This window comes from Varanus komodoensis, unplaced genomic scaffold (genome assembly GCF_004798865.1).
Source record: "Varanus komodoensis strain SLA01 unplaced genomic scaffold, ASM479886v1 scaffold1, whole genome shotgun sequence".
NCBI lineage: Eukaryota > Metazoa > Chordata > Lepidosauria > Squamata > Varanidae > Varanus > Varanus komodoensis.
In genome coordinates, this window is record NW_025335268.1 from 117,092,378 (window position 1) to 117,117,188 (window position 24,811).

A 24,811-nucleotide genomic window follows, 5' to 3' on the forward strand; every position below is an offset into this window, starting at 1 on the left:
CTCCAGGTGAGTGATCCTGTGTCTTAACAACACTAATCATGTTTTTCATATGAAGAAGCTGGAAAACACCAGCAAATTCCCAGATGAGCGTTTCATTACTGGCAATTTTAAGTGTTCCTTTTAGAGTACTTTTTCAGAGGATCCATTCTGTGTGCTTTTAGTGTTTATCTCGGTCCTGTCAATGTGTTGGTCTTTTGACTGTGCAGTATCTTTTGGTGGACTGTTTCTAAGTTGACAGGTTACACAGAATAATTTTACTGTGCTATTGGGATGGCACAGAAGGCTGAGTCAGAGGTCAGAAGAGTTATCCATGGCTGTTTGAACACGGTCTGAAACTTCTCGGCCACATGTTAGACATATGTTACTCATCAATGTGCTGTGGAACTCCATGACGCAAAGCAGACTGGAATGCAGAGTGAGTTAACACCCTTGCCCTCGTCGGAAATGTATTGATAAATGTAAAGAAGGAGAATAGAGAAACAAATATTACATAAAGCACTTTGGGAATAGCAAGTGGTTGTTCTTTCCCAAAACATTAAATATTCTCAGTCCTTGAGAGACACAGCATCTGTATTACCAAACTCAGCCCAAGTTCTTTCTGCAGCTTCTTTTACTGTGCTGTGACACTAAGCACAGCATTTTCCAGCTGGCTACCAGGAAAATACCTGTGGGATCTTTTTTCCAAGCTATTATTGATTTGCCTTTCTCCAAGAAACTTTGGCCTCCAAGAGCTCTCACTTAAACCCCATCACTTGGTTAACAGATGCTTTGCAGTTTGACAAGACACAAAAGTGATCTCATTGTTTTCAAAATTAGCTACATTTGGTATTGATTGAACTAACTGGGGTTACATAATGCCAATTTGTTACACTTACTGCATTGGCTGCTGAGGGAATAGTGTATGGCCAGCACATTCACAGAGGCACAAGTCAGTACCAGCAGGTAGAAAAGCAAATGAAATATCAAGAAATATATATTTTTGTGACATCATCTGAGACGTTCTGTTTTAGTTGAAGATCTATTTAGAAACTTTTATTTAGGACAAAAATAACACAGGATAACTTTTGGGATTGTTGTTGTTCAGTTTGTTGACAAATTAAGTCAAAAACTTCACTTGTCGAACTGAATTGCTTTAATGTAAGAGGGAGCTGTGAAAGTTGGACCATAAGGAAGGCTGAACGCCGAAGAATTGAGGCCTTTGAATTGTGGTGCTGGAGGAGACTCCTGCGAGTCCCTTGGACTGCAAGGCGATCAAACCAGTCAGTCCTAGAGATCAATCCTGACTGCTCTTTAGAAGGCCAGATACTGACAATGAAATTCAAATTCTTTGGCCACCTAATGAGAAGGAAGGACTCCCTGGAGAAGAGCCTAATGCTGGGAGCAATAGATGGCAAAAGAAGAAGGGGATGGCCTAGAATGAGGTGGCTAGATGGAGTCACTGAAGCAGTTGGTGTGAGCTTGAGTGGACTCTGGGGGATAGTGGAGGACAGGAAGGCCTGGAGGAGTGTTGCCCATGGGGCCGCAATGGGTCGGACACAACTTCGTGACTAGCAACAACAAGAGGGAGAGAGCAATTTCTATTTGCATTATAAAATAAGAGAGAAAGTATTATTGTGTTTTTGTATTTTAAAATTCTTTTCATTTGTGTGGATACTAGGATGGTAAAATTGCATCAGCATCAAACAAGGCAGCCAGTATGAGAAAACCCAAAAATCATCCAGTTGAAATGCCTGAGTAAACAAAAAGATTTGGTCTAGTGCTAAAATAAATCCAGTAGGGGCACCAGCCTTGTGAGATACCCACAGCTCAAATGCCATGGGGATGAACCATCCTCCATGCTGCTTTCTGAAACCTTGCAGAAAGGAGTGATGGTTCTGACACCCAACTTTGCAGAGCAGCTCCTATAAGATACTAAAGGCAGTATGCAGGCAAGAAGTTTCAGCAGAGTTCCGTTTCATCTCCCTCCCAACAAAGTTCATCTGTCAGGCTGATCCAGGCCATTTCAGTATCAAATTCAAGCCAAAAGTCAAACTGAAATAGGACCAGAGATAATTCCATTTCCTCCTGGCAGATGGAGGAGATGGAAAATGGACATAAAAGTAACCAGATGTCAGTATTATATACTTCTCCTTAGCTACACTCGATTATTGTGACTACATATAAAATGTTCCATGACCACTTTGCATGTGCATGGGGGAAATTTAATGGATCTTGCAAGATTATGACCAGTCTCTACTTGTTTTAGCTGTTATTAGCTGATCAATAGCATCCATCCTCAGCTCTATCTGTGCACAGTAGAAATACTATCTCCTCTTCCCACCCCCAGTCTTCTTCACAGCATGGTTATGAGGATGAGCAGAAGAGAAGGGGATGGCACCAAATGGTCTGAAAACCAAGAAAGAGAAGTGAGTCCTCTAAACCAGTGCTTGAGTGTACGCAAATTGCTCTAAATGAATTGTTGCCATAAGATGGTGGAACTAATATTGGGTGAAATGTTTATCCCCCTGAAGAATAGTTAAAATGCATTATCCATATTGGGTTGTGAAAATAGCAGATGAAAAAGCTGTATCCTTGCCTAAATTTGCCATAGAAAGCATCAGTATAATAGCCCAGAGATTATCAGATGCCCACAATCGGTGTCACTAATTTCTATATTAAGAGTTGGGTGTTGAACACCACACTCATTGGAGAAGCTGTGTTTTGCTACAGCCAAATAAAGGGAACACTGTTGAACATTTTTGCACTCTTCACTTGATGCTCAGCCAGGTAGAACAGTAATAACATAATCTAGGTTAACAGTGCTATGAATTTCAGCTAGGTAAACCTGGGTAGAACCTACGTAAAAATAAATGTCAATTTCTGTTTGCATTATTATTAAAGCTATTTGTGCCAGAAAAGTCTTTCAGCAAGTTTGATTATTTTTGCCAGGGCCCCATTTTTCAATTCTTGCATTAGAATGGGTGAGAGCTCTGTGGTTGTACCCAAAGAACAGATCCCAGATAGAATGGTCTAAAAAAGCCCCTGAGAACTAACTAGGCCTCTTCAGACTCCATTCTTCCTGCAGCCTTTGCTTTTAAGAGTACTTGAGAAATATTGTTCCTCAGGTAGTGTAAGTGCTCTGTGCCTGGGTCCATGTGTTAGCATTTCAGTGAACACCTCTTTCCCAGGCCAAGCGGCTATTGAATTTTTTTAAGCTTTTCAGGAAGAAGAGTATGCAAGCACATATTTAACTGCACCAGACGCTATTGAAAGAATAATGGATTCTTCCTGCATTCAACTCCATTCTTATCCCAATAGCCAGACCACTGAAGCTGTGATTGTGTCAAAATTATTTTATTTCTGTGTTTCAGCTTTATTTTTGCTCACCCACTCAACTCCAAATGTTCCAAGAAAGGGCTGGGTTAAAAAAAATACTTCTTCCTTTAGGCCTGCATGAAAGATGGCTCATCTTGCCACAACTGGAAATATCAGTCAGAAATTCAGCTTATCTCTCACTTTTAGAAAATCTGCTTCATTTAAATATGAATATTTTTCAAGGTAGAGGAATAGTTTTCTTGTAGGGTTATTGTAGTAATCATCAGGCTTTGTGAATGTGCACTGGGTGTTTTGCATAACTAATTTTTCAGATGAATGCCTTTTGGAGGGATTGGGATTGCCTACCTATGTCATCTGGCCCATGGAGAACCCAGTGCGGGAAAGTTTGGCCACCCCATCGTGAAGGAATTCCTCACCCCTGCTTAGAAAAGAGACTGATTCAGATTACTTGGCATTTGTATACTTCTGTTAAGTTTGTTGGGGCTAGTTCATTATGTGTGTCCCATGGACAGACTTCTTTCTAGTCTTGATTAACAATCTGAATAACTATAAAAAATTGAATGTCTTGGGTTCTAGTTAGAAACTCAAGGACTGAATCATAGCTTTCTTTGTTTTCAGAAAAATCAATGTGTTTTCTCATAAAAATGTAAAGGAAGTCCAATCCATTTGTGTGAAAGGCTTGGAAATCAAAAGAGAATGTAGGAACATATTGCAAAGCCCATTTTATAATTTTGAGGCTGATTGAAGGGTTTTTATATCCACTTTTAATAATGTTGAATTTACCAGCTTTGGCTTGCAATCTACAGCTTTTTTTTTATGAAGTTCTGTGAAACTACTGAATGTCTGGAGTTGGGGTGGGGGAGAAGAAAGCTGGCAAAAGCCCTCAAACAAGATTTGTTTTTTAATCTTATTTCCTATGGCTCCTTACCCTGACTTCAGTCATCACACTTCTGAAAGTATTTTTATGACCTAGTGAGACAGATATGAGAGGGTTGTTTAAATCTCAGATGAAAGACTTTCTCTTGTTGAAAGGCAGATAAATCATTTGCATGACTGCGATTCATGTGGATATATACTGCAAGGTGTCTGAAAATACAGTCTGGTAGTAGAACGAGTGCTATGAATCTATCTTCAGTTACAATGCCAGTTCCTAGTGTTGGTTTCCTCCTCAAAATGTAGCTGTAGATGTTCAGAAGTGCCAATGCACGCATGACTCTTGCACCTTCTATCTTTTGTAGCAGCCAAAGTAGCTTTTCGCAGTCTTCTTCCACTTGGGAGATGCATGCAATAGATATGCACTGGGAAGGGGATGTGAAAGTTTCTGCATTAGTGCTAAAAATGTGAAAATGGTATCTTCTTGGCAGTGCTTTTGCACAATGCTTTTGGTTACCCAGAGGCCTTATCTGGCTGAAAGACAAATTTCTAAATCAGAATGTCTCTGAGCTAGAGAGCTTTGTCTCTGCTTTCCTTTCAATGGGAGACTCTGTTCCCTTTAATCTGTCCTGTGTTTTTTATATTCATTACTGGAAACTGCTGTATGTACTCCCTGCAGAAAAGCTAGACTTCTTCTAGATGTAATTTATTGTGGGACTGCGGTTACTTCACTTGAATTTGAGGGGTCCAGGTGCTCCGGTCATCTTCTGTAACCTTTTCATGTTTTCCAATCATTACTCCTTTCCACAAAAAAACCCAAAACAAAACTGAGGCTAAGGTGGAAAGGGCAGAATAAGCTGCACAGTGCCTTTTGACTGGTAGCATGAGGAGCTGTCTGTCTAGAAGCACCCCCTAGTCCCCCCTTCAGCAAAGTAGCTGCTGCACAATTTCCTCATTAGTTTGATATCCCGCCTCCTAACTTGTAAATGGATTTGTCCAAAAACATCTTAATAGGACATGGACCAGAAGGTTAGGATGATTTCAACACAAGTTTGGCTCCTTTCCTGACTGATTATCCCATATAACTGATTCTCATTTGTGTATTTATTTCCCCCACCGCTCTCTTTTAAGATTTCAGGAAGGCTGACAGCTCAGGTAACTCTAGAGATTGTATAGTGTCGTGAGATTAATGCTACAAACTATTTAGGTACAATTCTGTGGAGAGCAGGAGGAGCATTTCTTCTCCAAGCTTGAGTTTCCAGCCTCAGGGAGGCAGCTGGTTCAGTTCTTTAATAGTTGTTTGCAGAGGGAAATGTGAATTGAAGCATGGATTCCCAGCTCCAAGGCAAGAGTTCTGTTTCCAGCCTTAGATCTGGGAATCTAAAATAACCTTTGCCTGCTCAGATGATGTCTAGGAGCCATAGCATTGCTCTCTCCCACTAGTGCCACTTCAGGCCTATAAGCTACCTTTAAAAATATCCCAGGAACCAGTTGGTACATCATTCTAATTTTACTATGTATAATTCTGGCTTTAAAACCTGAATCTTCAAGCTTGGTCCTGTCAATTCTGTATTTATCACTACCTCCAAAACTCCTCTTTAATTATTCTTTCACACCCTAAGTGTTTACAATAAAACTTAAATGATGCAGTGAATAGCAGTGCCTGAAAACTACTAGTGTTTGATGTGTGCCTATCCTGTGTCTTATTTCACTTTAGCTTGTGCACATGGCAATTTTAAAGAGCTCCTAACCTCTCTGTGCATTGCTATGGCACTATCATGGGTAATATATATATATATATATATATATATATATATATATGCGAGAAAGGCTATTGGTTGCTCTCAATAACATCTGTCTTATATCTTCTCTGAAAGTGTTTAAAGTGTTTTTCTTCCTTTTTTTAAAGAATATGGCAAAACTGGATAATCTTGGTGCTTTATTGATGGCAGGTTCACATGTTAATATTCTGGGGCTTTCATTCCTTTCATCACTTCTGTCTTTCCTATCACTATTTTGTCAAATGCTCAAGTTTGTGTTAAAGAGAAGACTTTGGTAGTGGGTATTCCATACCATCTGCTTTGCGTGTTTGGAATCTATTACTTGTAGCATGTGCTTTCATTCTCAGTTTAAATGGTCCCAACCCCTGCAAGGGTGTTTTTTGCTTTGTTTTTTCATTGCTGCCGCCCATGCTCTTTGCTTTCTTAGGACATTTCTATTGTTTTTTCTCTTTCTTTTGACTCAGACAGTATTTTCCTATGTTCTCATTTCCACAGTGCATTTGCAGCTTTTTTGGTCCCCTACCCTGTACAACTGCTAACTGTTTTCTGATGCCAAAAATGTCTCCCCACTTGCCCTTTTAAACATGTGGGGGGAACTCAGTGAAATTAGCAGGGGTTAATTTCAGCACACAGCTGTTGCTAAAATGAAAAATGAAAACTGCACACACAGATGTGTATCCACACGCTACCTTAAATTTCTTCCAGTCCCTGAACTCATAAAAAGCAAAAATGCCTATAGGTGTGAGGTACCACCAACAATGAAACAGTGCTATAGGAGTAGGCTCTTATAGCTTGTACACATTGGCCATATTCACAAGTCACTTTACGTCATGGCTTGATAAACTAATTTGTGTACATGCAGTCCATTCGCTTCTACTTTGCATCTGAGCATAAGTAATACTCCAAAAGAGAGCCTTGTGTGATGTCTGAACCTGGAATTTTGTCTTATTGTGTCCATACAAGTCAGGGGTCATAAGTCAACAATAAACGCTGGCTTCTGTGTCATGTAAAGATCTCCTTTTCCTGGTTTGTTTATCTCCTAGTGAAAAGGGAGGATGAATTGGGAGCTTGTATGAAGCTCATTTACATCATGATTTATTAAACTTTGGCAGGCTTCAGGCTTGTGGAACCTACTTTTTTTACACTAAAACATCAGGTCTACAAACTGCAGGCTAGTTCCAAAGAAATGCACTTAGAATTAATTAATTTTGAACTTAGATTTTTTTCTGAGTACTGAAACTTGAATGGAGTGCCCAATCCATTCACACAGTTACTTCTGGTTATCCAAAGTTTTCTTCATTTCAGTGCTGTAATTTGCACCAGGGTGGAGTGTCACTTCTGGAGCCAGAAATCCCTGCCAGTTGACGGCAAATCACCCAGATATCTACTTGTAAATTCCAGTCTATCTTCTGCCAACTCCCATATTAAAACATGATTTGTGACTTTAAAAGTGTATGCAAACATGGCCATTTTTGAAGGTATATCTTTACACTTATTTAGGCCCCTTGTTGCTTTTTAAATGTCTGTATTATATGGGAATTATATTTTTATCAGTCAGTATTGTAGATGTTTGAGTTTATTTACTGTACTGGATCAAAAACAGTAAGGGTATATTTCAGCCAGAGGGCAAGATTCTGTTTCAGAGGCTGCATTTCAATTGGTAGGGTCAATTCAGAGGCTGTAATCGGTAGGGCCAAAGGCAAAAAAAGAGCAGGGCCAACATATAGAAATGCCAGCATATCTTAGCTTAAAGCCCTTACTGCCAGTAATTAAGCCTGAGGAGACACATGCCATCTTTTAGAATGGGGGTGAGGGGGAAGGCACAAAAACAAGGGATCTACCAAGCAATCCATGGTTGGAGAAAAGGCCATGAGAAGCGGACATAGCCAGATGGGCTCCATGGGCTTGAAGTTCTATATTCTTGAACAGAAGAAAAAATAAGAAATTTAGAGATGATTAAAAGCCCTGAATATCGACCCATTAATATTTATTTGTTGGGTTGCCTCATGTTTAAACTTAGATCTAGCCTCAAACTCTTAGGATCCATATTAGTTTGAACTCTATGGGTCAATATTCTTCCAATTCTGTTGCTGTCTAGATTTGTTTTAACATGGAAGATTGTCCTTGTTGCCAGGAATAGAGTTGCAGTGCTGCAGGGTTTCTACTTCCAGAAATTATTTCATGACTTTAATTTGTATTTTATTGCTGGCAGGGTTGCAAGATTTGTATAATCTGATTGACTGAATGGGTATTTTTTAAAATTAAATATTGTTTGAACTCACTTAAAAACATGTTGCATTTACTTGTAAAGAGTTTTGAAGTATCTTCTACACACTTGGTCATCTTTAAGTAGTTGAGTAAGCAGTTAACATTTATGACTCCATTTTAATAAATGCGTTGGAGGTCTGTTAACACAAACAAAATGTGCTGTGCAGGCTAATTAAATCAATACTATCATGTAGGAACTTGCAGTTTCTGGAATTGCTCTGATAGAAACAAAAAAAACCTCATTATTTTTGTGGTATACAACCCCAAATGAGGGAGGTGTTTCCTGCTTTATTCAGTTAGTGGAATGCATGTGGGATTTTGTTGTTGAAATGTGACTTGCAGCTGCACCAGGTTTCAGCAGATCTGTGTGCGGTGGCAAAATGTGAAAACTGCAGGTTCTCCAGTATACAAGGGCAGAGAAGAGGTTGCATTTCCACTATGTCTTCAGCATCTGTAATTGCCATACATGGGTGAAACTTCTACTTCTATGAGTAAATTAAATGGAATGCATATGATGGGCATCAGTCCAGAAGTTTATTTATTTATTTATTTATTACTCAAATTTATATACCATTTTCTACTTCTTGAGGATCTCTTGAGGAAAAAAGTCCCCTTTGTTCATTGGCTGACCATGAGAGAGACAGGTAACACCAGCAAGCAATTTTAGATTAAAAATACACTTTATTGTAGGTGCGTACTACTAATATAGAATGAGCCCATCTCTCCAGTGGAGACCAGCTGCCACAGTCATCATTCACATGAAATTTACATCTTTAGCTTTTTGCAATGAATAGTAACAGAAAACATCATAGAAGAAAACATTCAGTCTTTTGTACATGGTTATCTTGACCTACACTTCTTTTTAGGACATCTGGTGTCAAAACATCTGCTTCCAGGCTTATCTCTATGAATTCTGACCTCCTTGACAGAGGTTTATTTTATATTTTTGACCCTCTTGTGCTTCTCTGATAGAACACTAAGTAATTGCCCCTTGTTGTTTGGTCTTCATGAAAAATTTATATTCTTCGGATGAAACCACTGAACACAAAATGCAGTGCTATTCGAATAGAATAGAATAATAAAAAAGCAATGCAAAATTAATCATCAGGAAAGCCACATATTCTACCATGTGCTACAAACCACAGCTGGCTGGGTGGCCTTGATTATTTTCTGTTTTTTTCATGTACATACATGGGTTTGTATAAAATGCATACAGCTTTCTAGCAATTAAACAAAGACTTCAACAAAAGCAGACTAAATATCCAGAAAAATAGCCACTTGAAGTTGGTGTCAATGTGCTACCCATTCCTATTTCAAAATAATGCAAGGTCTTCAATCCATTGCTGCATATGACTTGATGTTTATTTTTCCAAATTTGTAATATTAGCCTTCAAACTAGTGTAGCCTCCTGTTTGTTAACATCCATTCAGCAGGTAGATAATTTAAAGGGACATGTACATCAGTGAATGTACTGATATACATTTTATTCCAATACAGAATTAACCTCCGCCCCAAAAGCAGCAACTTCTGGACATTCCAAAACATCTGTTTAAAAGAAGTATTAGCTGTATTGTGCCACTAGCCATTAGTTAAATTAGACAATCCCTTATTAAAGATACTTTGTCCAATGGACACAAAACTGTAGTTTTTGCTGGAAAAGATGCAGCTAAGATCCAAAGATACAACAGGTAGATGTCAAAGTGGAGACCCACTGTTTAGGCATTTTGTGATGGTGTCCTTAGTACTCTCTCAAATTCCCAAATTATTTTATGGGTCCAAAACAATTGAGGACCTCAACTTTCAAGATAGAAACCACAATGAACACATTGGCACTTTCTTCTGAGTAAAATTAGACTTGTGCTACAAACTCATAGTTGTGCAGACTATAGATACATGTGTATAAATAGCAGAACTGAAATGGAAACAAAAGTAGAACCATTAACGTATTCAAGTTAAGCATGCAATGGATGATGTATAGTTTCTGTTTGTTCTGTTTAGACTCTCATGCTTAACTTTTCTCCCTAATTATGTTGCCCCATTGTCCATTCATGAAATTAAATGTCTAAGTGCATGATTCCAGACTCTTTCCAATATATTTTCCTTTATCTGCAGAAGAAAGGACTGGATATGAAACACTGTGCCCTATTGTACTTTTGCTTTGCTTTCCCCTTCATGTTACTGTTTCCAAAGCCAGTAATATAGTAGCCACAGACAAAGAAGTGTATCCAGTTATCTGGCAAATTTAATTAGTGCTAGTACATAAATAGTTTAAAGTTATTCTTTCATTAAAAAAACCTATAAAGTTTAAGTCATTTAAATCTCAGTGCTGTAAACTCTACAATTTAAAGGCAGTTGAGATTACTTTGACTGGTTTTAGTCTTACAGGAGAGGTGGGCTTGGTTTCTGTGGCATCCAAGGAAATGGGAGTTACTTTGTGTTAATTGCTTTTGCAGTTATTTAGCAGAATTTAAAATGGTGATTGTCAGGTCATCAATCACAGAAATGTTCTTCTTAATGCACCTGATGGTCTCTAGTCCAAGTCATGCTATAGGAAGCTATAATGGCTCAAATCAGGAGACAGGTTGGAACCTTTCTTCACTTCTTTCTTCTCAGGCAGATATTCACTCCCAACCCTCTACCCCCAGTCTTCTTATGAGCCTCCTGGCTTCAGGTACTGTCTTTAAAAACTGGAGAAGGGGGAGTTTTCTCCAGCAGTAACTTAATTGCCAAGTGCTCTATGTAATGAAGTGGTGCATTTTACACAGTGGTTCCCTTTGTTCTGGGTGACATATATGTCTCAAAACAGAGAGGATGTTCAAGGTTCTTCAAGGAAACAGTTGTGTGTTGACAGTAAGACAGATGTATCCTGTTCTCAGTTGTATGTCGGAAGACAGGCTGGGTCGATAACAAAGGAACATGTGGAATTAACCTGAAACATGTTGTGACCATATGTATGAAAAATATAGTGTAGCTCATGTGTAAAGTAATGGGGCCGACAGGGGAGAGTGGTCGAGGCTGAAGCCCTTCAATGAATAAATTTGGCAAAAGGCATATTTTGTACACTGTTTCCCTTTTAAAATGGGAAAGCAGAGTGAGGGGGGAATCACACCTTCAGTTACCACATCAGCAAACACATGGTCAAATTTCTCTTTAGAGCTAGATGTGCTCTCCTCCTACCCCCTTTTCAGACGATGTTGAAGTGAAAGGCAAACTCCACTTTATCTGATGTCTTGGTGATTTGAATGTGTCACTGTACAATTTTCATTTCTGTTGGTTGATGTAGAACCTCTAAAAAGTGAATGCCATCCTATCCTGTGCTTATGTTGTGCTTCAGGCAGATTTGCAGTTGCAATTCCAAGTTGGAGATATTGCTTCATCATTAGAGTGAGTCTGAAGTTCCCATTCCTTGATCCTAAAGTTTTCAGTGGATATATTGCTTAATTACTTCATTCTTGAAGCAAGTCCTTTTTGAAGAATTGCTTGAATGGTTGTCTTTTACTTCCACAGAGGAGAAGATAGTCATGAGGTTTCAAAATTGATAACCCAGTGAGCCCTGATTAAATTCTGCCTTATATGGATAATCAAATGTTACCTTCCAACTCATGGAAGTCACTGAGAAAACATACAATCCTTTTAAAATGTATTGCAATGTATTTTCTTTTTGTTTGCCATCTTTTCTCAAAGGCTCTGCATTGTAAAGTAGCTATCTGTTCAATTCGCCCTTCAGATCATCCCATTACAACTGGAATGTGCAGTAGAGTTTCAGGAAAAGGCAAGTTCATAGAGTATATTGAATCTAGCCATAGATACGGGGCAGCAGTTATGAGGACATTCTAGCTAGTAAGAATAGAAGGCACCATCCAGTGTGACTGCCTTTAACCATACAAACATGGAGGATTACAAGCATCCAGTGGAAGACAGGAGGACTATGTTCCACTGTTTCCTGGAACACCCCCACATGCCAGCTCCAAAAATGCTCTTCTTTCTTCAGAGTCTAGCCAGTACAGGGGAGGGAGAGGGAGAGGGAGAACCAGCTGTTGTGAAAAGAAGGTGGAAGGCCTCTCTGAGGCTGAAGACCCAGCTCTGACCTTGGAAGCCATATGTACTATCCTAGGAAATGTTGAGAGGCCATATTATTGCACCTGCAGTATGCCTTGCTAGAAGCTTTGAGGGCATCAAACAGCCCTCATTAGTTTCAAAACTGTATAGACTTCCCTAAATTTAAACAGGCTACTAATTCTTTCCATTTTCTTCTCTGGGAGCTGTTTTTCCATACCAGATACCTTTCACACAGTGCAGTTTGATTAGGAGAAAATATAAACAACTTATCTTTACACTTAAAGGCCATAATTCCTGCTTTTGGCTGGATTTTCTGAAAATTCTATAAAAATATGAAGGAGCTCATTGGACCCATATTTACTATTATTTTATAGCAGTATTTTAGTATGAATTCTACCTTATATGAATAAGTATTCCTAAAATATGCATTTGGAATAGTACTTCTATACTGAAACACTAAGCCTTTTGTGTTAGTCCTTGCTTATCGAATAAACACAATAAAAAGCTATGTTTATAAAACAAAGCACAATCAAATTACAATGTTCCCAAATAAGCATTGCTTGGACTGAATTTGTAAACTTCTGAATGTAATACGTTACAGCATAACAATCCTAAGTTGGGGTAGGGCAGTAAAATGGTAGGAGCTCACACAAAGTCCTGAAGGTGCATGGTGCTTAAGGTGGGATCAGTGCAGAGGCTTCTTCAGCAGTGCTTTTTTTAACCCCCACTCCTGATTGATTACGTGCACTCATTAATTTACAAATGAAAATTACATACACTCATTAATTTGAGTTTTCCAGAAATTGTCCTATATGAATTAGAATAATTCGAATGAGGTTATTTGCATTGGACAATATTCAGTTTGCAATGGAAAATTTTCTGGTGCCCTAGAGATTGACTTAATTGGCCATGTTTACCTTATATTTTGTAAAAAAAAAAAAAAAACCCTTAAAAGTTAATTTTTTGTTCCCATATATGATAACTTATTGTTGTTACTTGATCTGAAACATGTAAGTAGGAAACTTAAGCACGCTTATTGTTATATTCATGTGTTATAATGAATACATTTTTATTGGAACATTTCTAAGGATTTAAAAACAATATTATGTACTTCTCTTACATTGTTATATTTAGGGGGAAAGTAGTGAAAACTGTTGCTACACTATTTTTAGCAATGCAAAGAATAGCTACTCATATGTTTCAACAAGGGTTTTAAACTCTTCTCCACCAAGGTTGTTGGGGCAGCTTCAGCTTTAGCTTTACTTAATTCTGTTGCACACTCAAAAGATCAGAGGCCTGCAGCTGTGCATCTGTAGGGACACTTTCAGGGAAAGGTGCGAACGCTGGGCTCATGTCAGCCTTGTTTTTCCCCCCACCCTCTTCTGCCTCTGGCAGCATTCTACCAGCCTGTTTACCATACTGTCCTTCCATCACCAAGTTAAAACTATCCTCTTTGACAATGCTGATTAAATAATCAGTTCTAAATAATATATTTGGGTGTTACATCAACTTTCTTACAGATCTTACACTCTAATTTTGATAGAGCATAGCTGTTTAAATTTGGTTTTAAATCTGGCTTTTAAATTTGGTAGGGTAATTTTATGATATTTTACTGTTATCTTACTGTTAGATTTTATATTGCATTTTTATTGTATTATGTGGTGTTATAAACCTCCCATTAATCTTTGGCTAGTGGGCAGAACAGAACAAAATAAATAATGATATATAATTTCAGTGGCATATATTTATTCTTTTACATAATTCTAAGAACAATCACATGAAAAAATCAATTATAATTTTGAAACTGCCAATTTTGCCTAATACTGTATTTGCAGTTGACTTTTATTAATTGTTACTAACTTATGAAAGGAACTTTTCCACAGAAAAACAAAGCACTGCAAAATTTGCTGCCCTGTGCCAGATTCTTGCTGATGTAGGCAGTGAGCCTCTTTCTGGGGCTTCTTAAGAACAGAAGAGTTTTGGATCTAGTGGAAAGCCCTGCTTTGGCAGCTACCACCAGCACTAGCTATATGCCTCTGGGGCTTTCCAAGGGGTATGTGCCCCCTGTCAGTAGAGCTCCCACCTACTGGTTGAAGGGCAGTTCCATTCTATTCTAATACCCACCATCCAGTGGCTTTGGAGGTTAGAATGGCTCCCTAAAACTCCAGCTGTAGTCCTTTATTTCAATGGCAGAAGACCCAAATTGAATGCAGACAAACACAATCAGGCTGCAGCTAGCAATATGCAGACCCCACCACCACCCTTGTCCACCATAGACTTGCAGTACGTGTTCACTGAGGAAAGCAAGAGTCAGACACACTTCTTTGAGCTGCCAAAATAATGCTGTCTTAGGATCCTTGACTTAAAATTCTTCTACAGTTCTTACAAGATCAGACATTTTCTTCATGTAATATAAAATACTTCCATTTAATGCAAAGCTCTCCTGAACAAGGCCGATTGTTACAAGTAAGAACAACACAGTCTTGTGGCAACTTGAAGATTAACAGATTAGTTGTAGCATCAGCTTTCACTGACTAGAGTACATATCACTTATGGAATAAGGCCAATGGCAAACTGATTCAGCAGGTGTATGTTTGTATGATATATTCTAGTCATGGAAGCCATCATGATTCACATCTCCACTAATTCCCCAGCAAGGGTTTGGGAACACAGATGTCCCTTGTAAAGTTTTTACCATCTAGTGATTTTAACGTAGAGTCTTAAAATGGCTGTGGAATGCAGAGCTGAGTGACTTCATTCTCTTTTATTCCTCTTCCAGGCATCCCAGAATGCACATCAGGACTGGACTGATGGATGCTCATCTATACTGCATGAAGAAATGCGTAGTAGATTTCCTTGTGGATAATAGGTAAGGAAGGAAGCCTTGGCCCTAATTCATATGAGCATTACTATCGTTGTGCAATGGGGAAACTTTCCATATTTCAATGTGTATTACTCTCAGTCATAAGTAATTCTTTTCTTTCTGTAAATGTTGCCTCATCTCTTGGAGCAGAGAACAGATTCAGATACAGTACCATGACACTTTTAGACATTCTGTTAATCAGCTATATAACTTTTCAACTGTGTGCTGCATTGTATTTCTGTGGAAAAACAGAAATTCCAATTTCTGTGGAAAATGGAATTTCTGTTCCATTTTCTGCTTTCACATGCTTGGAAGTGATGAAACAGAAAGGGAAGATACTTTTCTGATCCATGTCCACCCAGCTACTCTTCTGTACCATGATTAAATTTGAGTGTGCACATTTCTACTGTAACTCATTTTCCGAACTCAACTTTCCCTGTGGTTTCTGTACAATTTCAGCTTTTCCAGTTCTAGTAGCTACAGTGTAATTCACCTCTGTTCCTCAGTGCCTGTGCCAACTTTCTGCTAAACTTCCATCCTCAAATTAGTAAGAAACAGGACATATACAAGAGCCAGACTATAAAGTGGGGGAATAAACATTTCTTTAAAAAGGAAGAAGCCCACCATTTAACTGTCTCTGCTGAACATACATAAGAAGTATCAACTGTGATATACGGTGTACTTGTTTTGTTTAATAGGTTTTTTTGACACGGGATGCCTCATTCTTAAAATAGTTGAATTGGGGAGCAGGTAGTGGCCATGACTAGGGATATGTGAAGAATCCATGTTAGGGATGGAAATGCATCAGATTCCTGGGCTCAGCTCCCTGGATTCTGGTCCACTTTGTAGCATCCATGGGTCAAAGTTCTTGGTGAGTACACCTGGTGTTCATGTGGTGCTCACCAGGAACGGAGCCCTGTGCAGATGCTGAGCAAGCAGCATTCCTCTTCTGCACATGACACAGAAGAAGGTTGTCTGTTGGGCAACTTTTGTTCCACAAACATTTGCAGACTTCCTCTTGGCCCAGCTTCCTTTCTAAGACATGAGGAAATCCATGAATGCTTGAAGGGCACATTCCCTAGAGCTTCATTGCAACTCTGGCCATGACCATGCAAAAACTTAATAAAACTGAATAGAAGCACTCTCTGTCCTCCCAATCTCTAAGCAGCCATTTATCTACAAGTAATTTTAAAAGCTAATTTGCTACTGCATGCAAGGCATTTGCTGCTGTCCAGAGTTTCTCCATAAGCAGTTTCTGACATTATTGGGTACAAACAGACCTGGTTTATACAACACAATTCAACATGGGTAACTAGCCAGAGTGTGGTGTTATGTCGTTTAAACTCAGATCTGTTCCCACAGGATAGCTTATTTTTTGGGAACAAGCCGCCTTGACAATCCATGGCTTATTCTAGAGATTGTTCATGAGCTGTGTTGTCTATGCTCAGGACAACAACTTCATTGTGGGTTACAGGGAGCTGCTTGATAAGAGCAGCAGATGCTCCTGCCATTCTTCGTCAGTGCACCTGTGCCACCGATAGCAACTGCTTCTGTGCCAATGTCCAACCAGACCTTTTGAGTGAGTGTCACTAGTTCATCACTAGTTCTACTCCCAGAAAACTGCACAACTGTGCTCATAAGCTTAAAATTATTTTTCTTAGTCTTTTTCAAGTGAGCTCTTCCAGTTGTCTCGTATGTGTAGTCTTGTCTGTTCAATTTCCTTGTCTGTTTCAGTCACCAAAGCAAGTAAGTGTCATGGAGTAGATGACAGACAACAGTATTGACAAGGGGGACTGCTTATATTCTAATTTGTATGCAACTGCCAAGTTGTCAGTGAAAAACAGTGAAGGGGAAGAAAGTGACCAGAGATGTGGTGGTATGGCAGTAGTTCCCTCTTAGCAATGTTACCCTTTTGATTTAAAGAGTTGAACTGACAGATCTCAGTATCCACCTTTGCAACAATTCCCTGAGTATACAGCTACTCCAGCAGGGGATGATATTATATCCTCTGGCTCTTTTATAGCTTGATTTTGGAGCGTTTTCCTGCAAGGGTGCAAATTTCCTTTCTATTTACTTTCTAGCCCTTAAATAGGGGCAAATTTCCCTTCTGTTTCCTTTCCAGCCTTTACATTAGTTTAAATACTTCAGGTTATTTTTAGATCTGTAAGGGAACTGTGGTAATCACTAGGAATGTGCCAAGCCTCTCTAGAACCTGGTTCCCCCAGCCCATCAGACTTGTTTCCAGAGAGACAGGCCCAGAAAAAGTCTGGGACCATTTGCAGACCTTGGTTGCACAATCAGGAATCTTCCCCAGCTGCCATTCATGGCTGCACAATGAGGAAGCCTACCTAGCTTCGTCCCTCCCTGCTCACTGCCAGCTCCAGGGGTGTGCGGGGAAAGCGGACACAGCAAGCAGGCATGCCAGCCAGCATTCCAATTAGCTGATCTTGTGAGTGCCCTGTGAACCCTGGACACCCTTGCCAGGAACTTGGACTCCAGGCTGCTGTAAAGCAGACTGGAGTCCTGGAAGCCAAAACAAGGAAATCTAGCAGATTTTCCAACCCACAGCAGAGTCTCTGCGCATCTCTTGTAACCGTGACATCAGTATACCAGAAAGGAGCTGCAAAAAGGAGTTAGCGTCTCTTTTCTAGAGAAGCTAGAAACTTATGGAAGTGTTAAAATGGTGGAAGAAACTGAAACCGTCCATTTAACAGTTAAATAAGAGGATTACATTATAAAAGGTGAGATACCGTGTGTGGTACAAACACTTTTGGTGTACCTTATTTTGCCAATTTCTTTTCCATAACTAGTACTTTTCAGTTGACAGCTTGGTAATTGGACCTATGCCTGTATGCAATCTAGCCTTGTCCTCCCTTTGACAGCTAAAACAGACAAGGAAATTGACCAGAAAAGATTATGCATACAGGGCAAGCTGTAAGTTCACACTTGTGATAGACCAACCACATAATATTATTAAAAATATCTAATCCCAATTGTACATTTTAAAAAGTCAGATGGTTACAGTCCTTCCAAAGTGCCATTTCAAGGCAATCACTGGTGAGATCACAAAAGCAAGCAGCACCATTTTTGCCACCCTTGTTGAGCAGCTCTGTAGTCACTCCTGACAGCAAAGTCACCGTGTTAGGTTCAGATGACACAACAACCCATGGAAAGAACAACCCTAAAACTACCCACAGACTCTCAGAGTAGCTTGTTCATGAAACATAAGCTGCCCTGCAGAAAACCTCACTAGGTCCAGCTTTGACAACCCTCCACACCTGGTTATCCATGGTGAAGTTTTGCGTTGTGCATATGAAATAAAAACCTGCACATGTCTGCTGCTCTCTGAGCTGGGAGGGACATTGGAGGTGTGAAAGGCAGGTACAGACAAAGCGAAAACCCAAAGGAAACTTTACCCCCTTGCTACCTCTGAGCTAGAGGGGAACAGGGGTACTGCATTTAAATCTATAACATGAGGCTGAGAACGCTCCTTAACAATGATGCTTTCTTTGCTGGTCACCACGACTACCCAAAACTTGTTGACCCCTGGTGACATAAATGAAATTGGTCTAAGAGGGGAGATTATAGTACCCAGTCTGTATTAACTGATAGGTACATGCAGGTCTTCTGTTCTGTGGAATATATCAAATGAGAGGCAAGTTTATTGAACATAAATACAGATGATTAACTCTAATTGACAACACTAAATAACTTGTATAGACACTTGAAATTAAATCAAAATCCCTAGACCTACATTTGTATATGATACGTAACTCCCAAAGCAGCAGTAATAGAAGATAGCAGATTATTGGCTTCTTAGGAAAACCTACTACACATCTCCTTTTCCTTCAGTTGTATCTGTTGGATGTCCTTGTTTGCTAGTAACATGAACATATGTCCATTCCTTTTGTGTATATCCATCTTATGTGTGTACATTGTTTTGTCCATCTGTAAATCTCTCCACTGCCTGGATAATCTTGCATGTGGGCTATCTTTTAGACATCCTGTATTCTTAACTGGTGGTGTTCCTACTATGATACGGAGACCACCCACTGAGAGGAAGAAAAACATCCATTTATGGAAGAAGAGAGTGACCCTGGTTATAATGGTTTTGTAGGGGAGAAGGACACTGCATTTGTCTTACCCCACAGGTGAGGCACGGGCAAAGCTTTTATAGCCCCTACAATAGTCACAAAGCAGCTTGGGCTCTTCAGTATCTCTCATCTGTTCAGTATCTATTTTACAATCTCAAATGTGTTTGGATTTTAGATACTTTTGGAAGTATGTGGGTTTTTAACGGAAAAAACTGACATGAGAGGAATGGAGTTGTAATCAGTTAATTCATGGTCACAGCTAAGATGATCATTTGCTAAGTCTGACCTCTTTATTAAAAAAAACCCAGTGGAAGGAGGTCAGCATCAAGACTTCAGCTGTATCTAAGATGTTCCCTTCAGTGTGATGCATTGAAATGGTAAGAAAGGGCCCTCTCCGGGCCCTCTCCAGTTTACCTGTAAATCATACGTGCTGGACTGCTTTTATTCTTTTGGCATGGTGTTGCCAACCAGTTGGGCCCATCACAAATGTGTGAAAAATAGGAAAGCACAAGGGGGATAAGGAAGGATTCATTCGCAAGCTCCTTTGTTGCTAAAAAGAAACCATTTGCTTGGCTAGCTTGCTTTTTGATTCTGTTTTTTGGAGTTCATGACATACAAATCAGAAGAGAGAATACTGGTGTTCTACCTTCAGTTATTTAAATCCAAATTTTTACCATTCAGATAATTAAAATTCTTTCACTTTCAATAATATTTAAAAGTCTTATTTGAAACCTTTTGTCCAGGCAAGAACTATTTGCAGGATATTTTCCAGCAGACCATAATCCAACTTTGGGTGTAATTTTCTAGAACTTCACTTTCGTAAAGTGAAATTGCCTTATATATGAAACGTAGCAGGTGGATCTGTTTCTATATCTAATATTTACCACTGCCATAAAGTTTTTCTTTAGCTATACACTTACCTGTATTCTGTTCTCTTCTCAATATGCAGTCACATCCCTTTGGCCATTTGTTAAATGTCAGGCATTCTTTTTCAAGTGCTATGGTTTGATGTTTCACAGACCATGTTATTTATTTCCAAAATTTTGTAAAAATGTTTAGCATACCAACTTCAGCTTGCTTTGGCAGCCACCTTATTCTCATTTTTGTTTGTTTTATTGTCTGGAATCTTAATAGAAAAATTGGGGTCTTTGTCACAGTAATAATTTCCATACTTCTTTCTCAGAAGGACAGGTTTATCGATTTTGCTTTTCTTTCAGAAAAGGAGATCCCCCCCCCCCCAGGTTTTCTTCATGTTTGGATTTGTTTGTGGGGTTGTGGAAAGTAGAAGTATTCTGATTGGGAGATAGCAGAGTTAAAGGATATCTTGTCAATCTAGAATAGGCTTTGATAACGCTTTTTATTTTTCTGGATCTGGACAAAATGTAGCTAAAATGGGTAGTACTGTTTTCATTAATGGTAGAAGAGTGCATTAATTATACAGGGCCATGAAGCAGCATAGAGTTCCTTATTGTAAAAATAAATATATACTATATTAATATTTAAAGCTGCAGGTTTGAGAGCACATTTTTGGTGTGGTGTGTACACATCTTTGTTCAGATCCTTCTCTTTTCATTAGTACATGAAAGTAGAAAATCTCAGAGGTCTCATAGCCTCCTATAGAAAGAGATACTTGCTTTGAACAGATAACTGCTTGAGATGTCTGGAGTACTTGGACCATATGTTCTTAATCCTGCTGGCAATTGGGTGGCCATATTTAGAAGCAGCCAACACATTAGAACATTTTGCATGAATAGGACCATACTTGTTTCAATAAATAATTCCATATGTTGGAAAAGATCATTATTCATGTTGCAGTAAATAAGAGTTAGTACTAGAGTTGTATACTTTATTGTTTGGTATAGATTCTGTACCTGCAAATCCAGGTATAGCAATGAATCTAGAAGAACCTGAAGATTGTGTAGTTGTCAGTGCTGGGCCTTAGACACAGAAGGGTGAGGAAACAGGTTGACACAATTGAGACTGCCCTTTTGCACTTCAAATACCAGCCTGATCTGGAATTTTTGTAGTCTTCAAGGTCAGAGGAAGCCAATAGATGCTTGGATTGACAGACTTATTTGAAACCTAAGAACACCTTGCAGCTAAATGAAACCTCTGACATGTAGCCATAGTGGCTTACCATATCAGGCAACACAGAGATCTAAGAACTTCTGGCTTGAGCTCTTGCGGGTTGTGAAAACATGTGACCAGACTGGTTGGACCTCATCTATGCTAGGAGGTATCACCTTCATACATCACCAGACATGGTTGCCTTATCCTGATCTAACCATAATACACTACTGCCTTTATTCCACAACTAAAATTTGTACAGATTCAGCAGTGATACCATTGGGTCTGGCTCTAGGCAAAAAGGTGAGTTGCAAAGGTTAACAGAGCCATGAGGCACCCATCACAAAGATAATATCTGATGAAGATTATGAAGAGCTTTGCTCTGTATACCTTTCCTGAATAAATACTAATGTAAACTGAATTAGAACTTAAGTGGATGAATTAGTTCTGTCATCTGCTGCTGCTTTTTGCCCTTAACAGCTAGTTTCAACAGCCATGTCTGGAACAGTTCCCCGAGCAAAGAAACTCTTGGCTCACTTTTATTTGGAGCAGCTAAGTGTCACCTTTTGCACTGTGGAAAAACAGGAATTAAAAAAAAGCTGTGTGGGTGGTTGAAAAACTTTGCCTTTTGATAAGCCACGTCCTCTGGAGTGTCCATTCCTTCAGTTAGCCGCCCAAGGTCTCAAAATTAACCTTTTCTGGAAAACAGTTCCATAAAAGTTCATTTCTCCCACCTGAGCCACAGATGAAATTCTTCCCATGAAGAAAAAGCTTAAATATGTCCTTTACCTCCTATGAAGACTACCAAGATTACCAGGGGTGAGAAGCATCAGTTGATGAGAGTGTATTTTGTCCACAGGATTCTGCTTGATTTGCTTTGTGGCATGTTGTACACAGAGGCCCCTGCAGGTTTACATTAAGATACTGCCCAGACTAAACCAGTCCATAGTTTTGCTTTCTCCCTCTCAATGCCTTTTTATCATTCACAGTGTCACCTGTGTTTCCTGGCAAGGCCTGCAGACTGTGAGGGAGGTCTGGCTGAGCCAAGCTTCTGGCTTAAATGCAAGCTTTCTCTCTCTTTCTCTCTCTCCTTGCCTGCTGAAAAGATGGCTGCAAAACAGAGCTTGCTCTGTGGACACCTAAGAGAGAACACGTCAGCCGTATGGCTAGAATGTATTTTTCTGTCCTGTAAAGATCAAGTCATATAATGAATACTTTCCTTGTGATTAAAATTCATAAAGAAACAAATTTACTCAGGAGAAATGGACTGAATTGCAATATTCCTAGCAATCAAAATGCGGTCAAAATATATGCCCAAATAAAATAAGAAATATTAAATCTGTTATGGAAACACGATAGTGTGTTGTTTTTCCTTACCACTTATAGCCATACTACCAGTTCAAATGTGCCTTCATTTTAAACAGTATCATTTGTTTTGCCTAAGTAACTCTTAAGCTGGGAAGTTTAGATCTGATTAAATTTCTGGAAGTAGACTTCTTCACAGCAACTGTTAACATTATTGGATAGCCAAGCTCTTGTCAACTATGATTATACTGACTCGGTTTGGATGACATGATAACCTACTGTGGCTTATACAAGTCATTGTCAATGTATGTGTCATCCAAACCCACCACTGTTCCACTCCAGTTAATCATGGCTTGTTGCAGGATTTAATTAATCTACCATGACTTAACATGTCAAGCGCATGCGGTTGACGCATTAAGCCATGTTTTGAGCCCAAAATGTAAGAAGTTCCTTAGCCAGAGTGGCAAAAAAGTGTTGCCACTCTGTCCAAGTGGCTCTAGCTGATGACAGCTGGCAAAGCGCAACTGTCATCAGGTTCATCCAGGTTCCTGCTAATGCCAGAGGGAAAGTGGGCTTGCTCATAATGCCTCGAAAAGTGACACATGGTGGAAGAAGCAGCTGTGTGTCATGGATGTGAGGTCATGGCGGCTGGATCCTGGCCTCCAACACTGCCATTCTGCTTGTCTAAAGTAAGGAAAGGGGATAGGACACATCCATTCCCATGCCTACCTTGAACACTTCCTCCTTTCCAAGGAGGAGGTATGCCAGGTAGTCATCCTTGGTGCCCACTCCATGTTACCCTCTCAGTCCCCAAACTCCAGCTTGCCGTCCCATGCACAAGTGCTGTGGTACCAACAGGCAGTGTAACACCGTCTGAGGCCAGGGGTTGTAGTACTGTGGTCCAGAGCAGCACATTCATTCAGACCCAGCTAAATGCACCCCCTGCCTCCTTCCCACTGATTAGTTGCAGTCCGCCATGATTCAGCACCGGGCAAGGGACACCATGAGGCCAGCATGAAGTGGCCATTCCTGTTTCACACTCACACCCATTCCAAGTTCCTTGCACAGCACTTCTGCCAATACTGAGTGAGCAGGGTTTCTCCTGAAGAATCCAATTCTGCCAGTATCTGTGCTGGTTGAGAAAATGGAACTGAAAGCAGCTGAAGGTACCAACTTTTGCCTAATGTAATTCTACTCTGCTCAGTGCTTCCTGAGATACTGCAGGAAGAGTAAGTGGGGAAGTGTGGGTAGGAGGAGGGACACAACTCCCTAGTGTGTTGGGTCTTCTATTAGGCATGGGGGAATTTTGCTGGCAGTATATGGGTAGAATTCTGGGGCTGGGGGTGTTAATGCATCATGCAAACGTGCCCATTTTCTTGTGTGTTCACCTCTCTGTGGATGGAAACATTCTGAGCTTGCTCAGAATGTTTGCTTGATGCTTATTATTTATTTATTGGTTTGTAGATGGGGCCTCTTAAGATCGCATTAATCTGCAATACATAAATCACATTAATCTTTGATAGCTGTCATTTCCTACATTAGGAACTGCCTACAGCCTTGCATTTTCCTTGAGATTGTAGGTAATTGCTTACACTGCAGTTTCAAAAAACAGAAAGAAGAGAGATATTAAATAAACATAAAATCCATGTGTTATAGAGTGTTTATGACAGGGGTCCTCAAACTTTTTAAAGAGGGAGCCAGTTCACTGTCCCTCAGACTGTTGGGGGGCCGAACTATAGTTTGAAAAAAATATAAACAAATTCCTATGCACACTGCACATTAAAAAATTAACATTAAAATAAAATTTAAAAATAATTTGAATTTTAAAATTAATCAAAAATGAAAAAACTGTTTGCTCCACTCCTGCCAAGCCCGGGGGCAGCTGCTGGATGGCAACGGTGGCTTACCAATTGAAGGCCGTGGCTCCTGCGCCTCCACTGCAAGCTGTGGCCACCTTGCCGCGCCCGGGGGCAGCCTTCTATTGGCAAGCCGCCGCCAGCATCGAGCGACTGCCCCCAGGCTTGGCGAGGCAGCCGTGGCTTGGCCTGCAGCCTGGGGACGTGGCTCACATAATTTAAAATAGATTTAAAAAGTTATATTTTTCTTACCTTCAATCCTTTTTTGGCTTTCCTTTCGTCTCTCTCTCTTCCACCCAACTCTTCTGTTTCCTGTTCCGTATTCCCGCT

At 39.8% G+C, this 24,811-nt stretch overlaps 1 protein-coding gene across 1 annotated transcript in view; it reads left to right on the forward strand.

The window, feature by feature from the left end:
• The window catches only part of EIF2B3 (eukaryotic translation initiation factor 2B subunit gamma), an 89,757-nt gene that overhangs the window by 25,315 nt on the left and 39,631 nt on the right, over nt 1-24,811 (forward strand). The window contains exon 6 of the mRNA XM_044441862.1: nt 15,076-15,165. Within this exon, the coding sequence (XP_044297797.1) occupies nt 15,076-15,165 (90 nt within the window). The remainder of the gene's footprint in view (nt 1-15,075; nt 15,166-24,811) is intronic.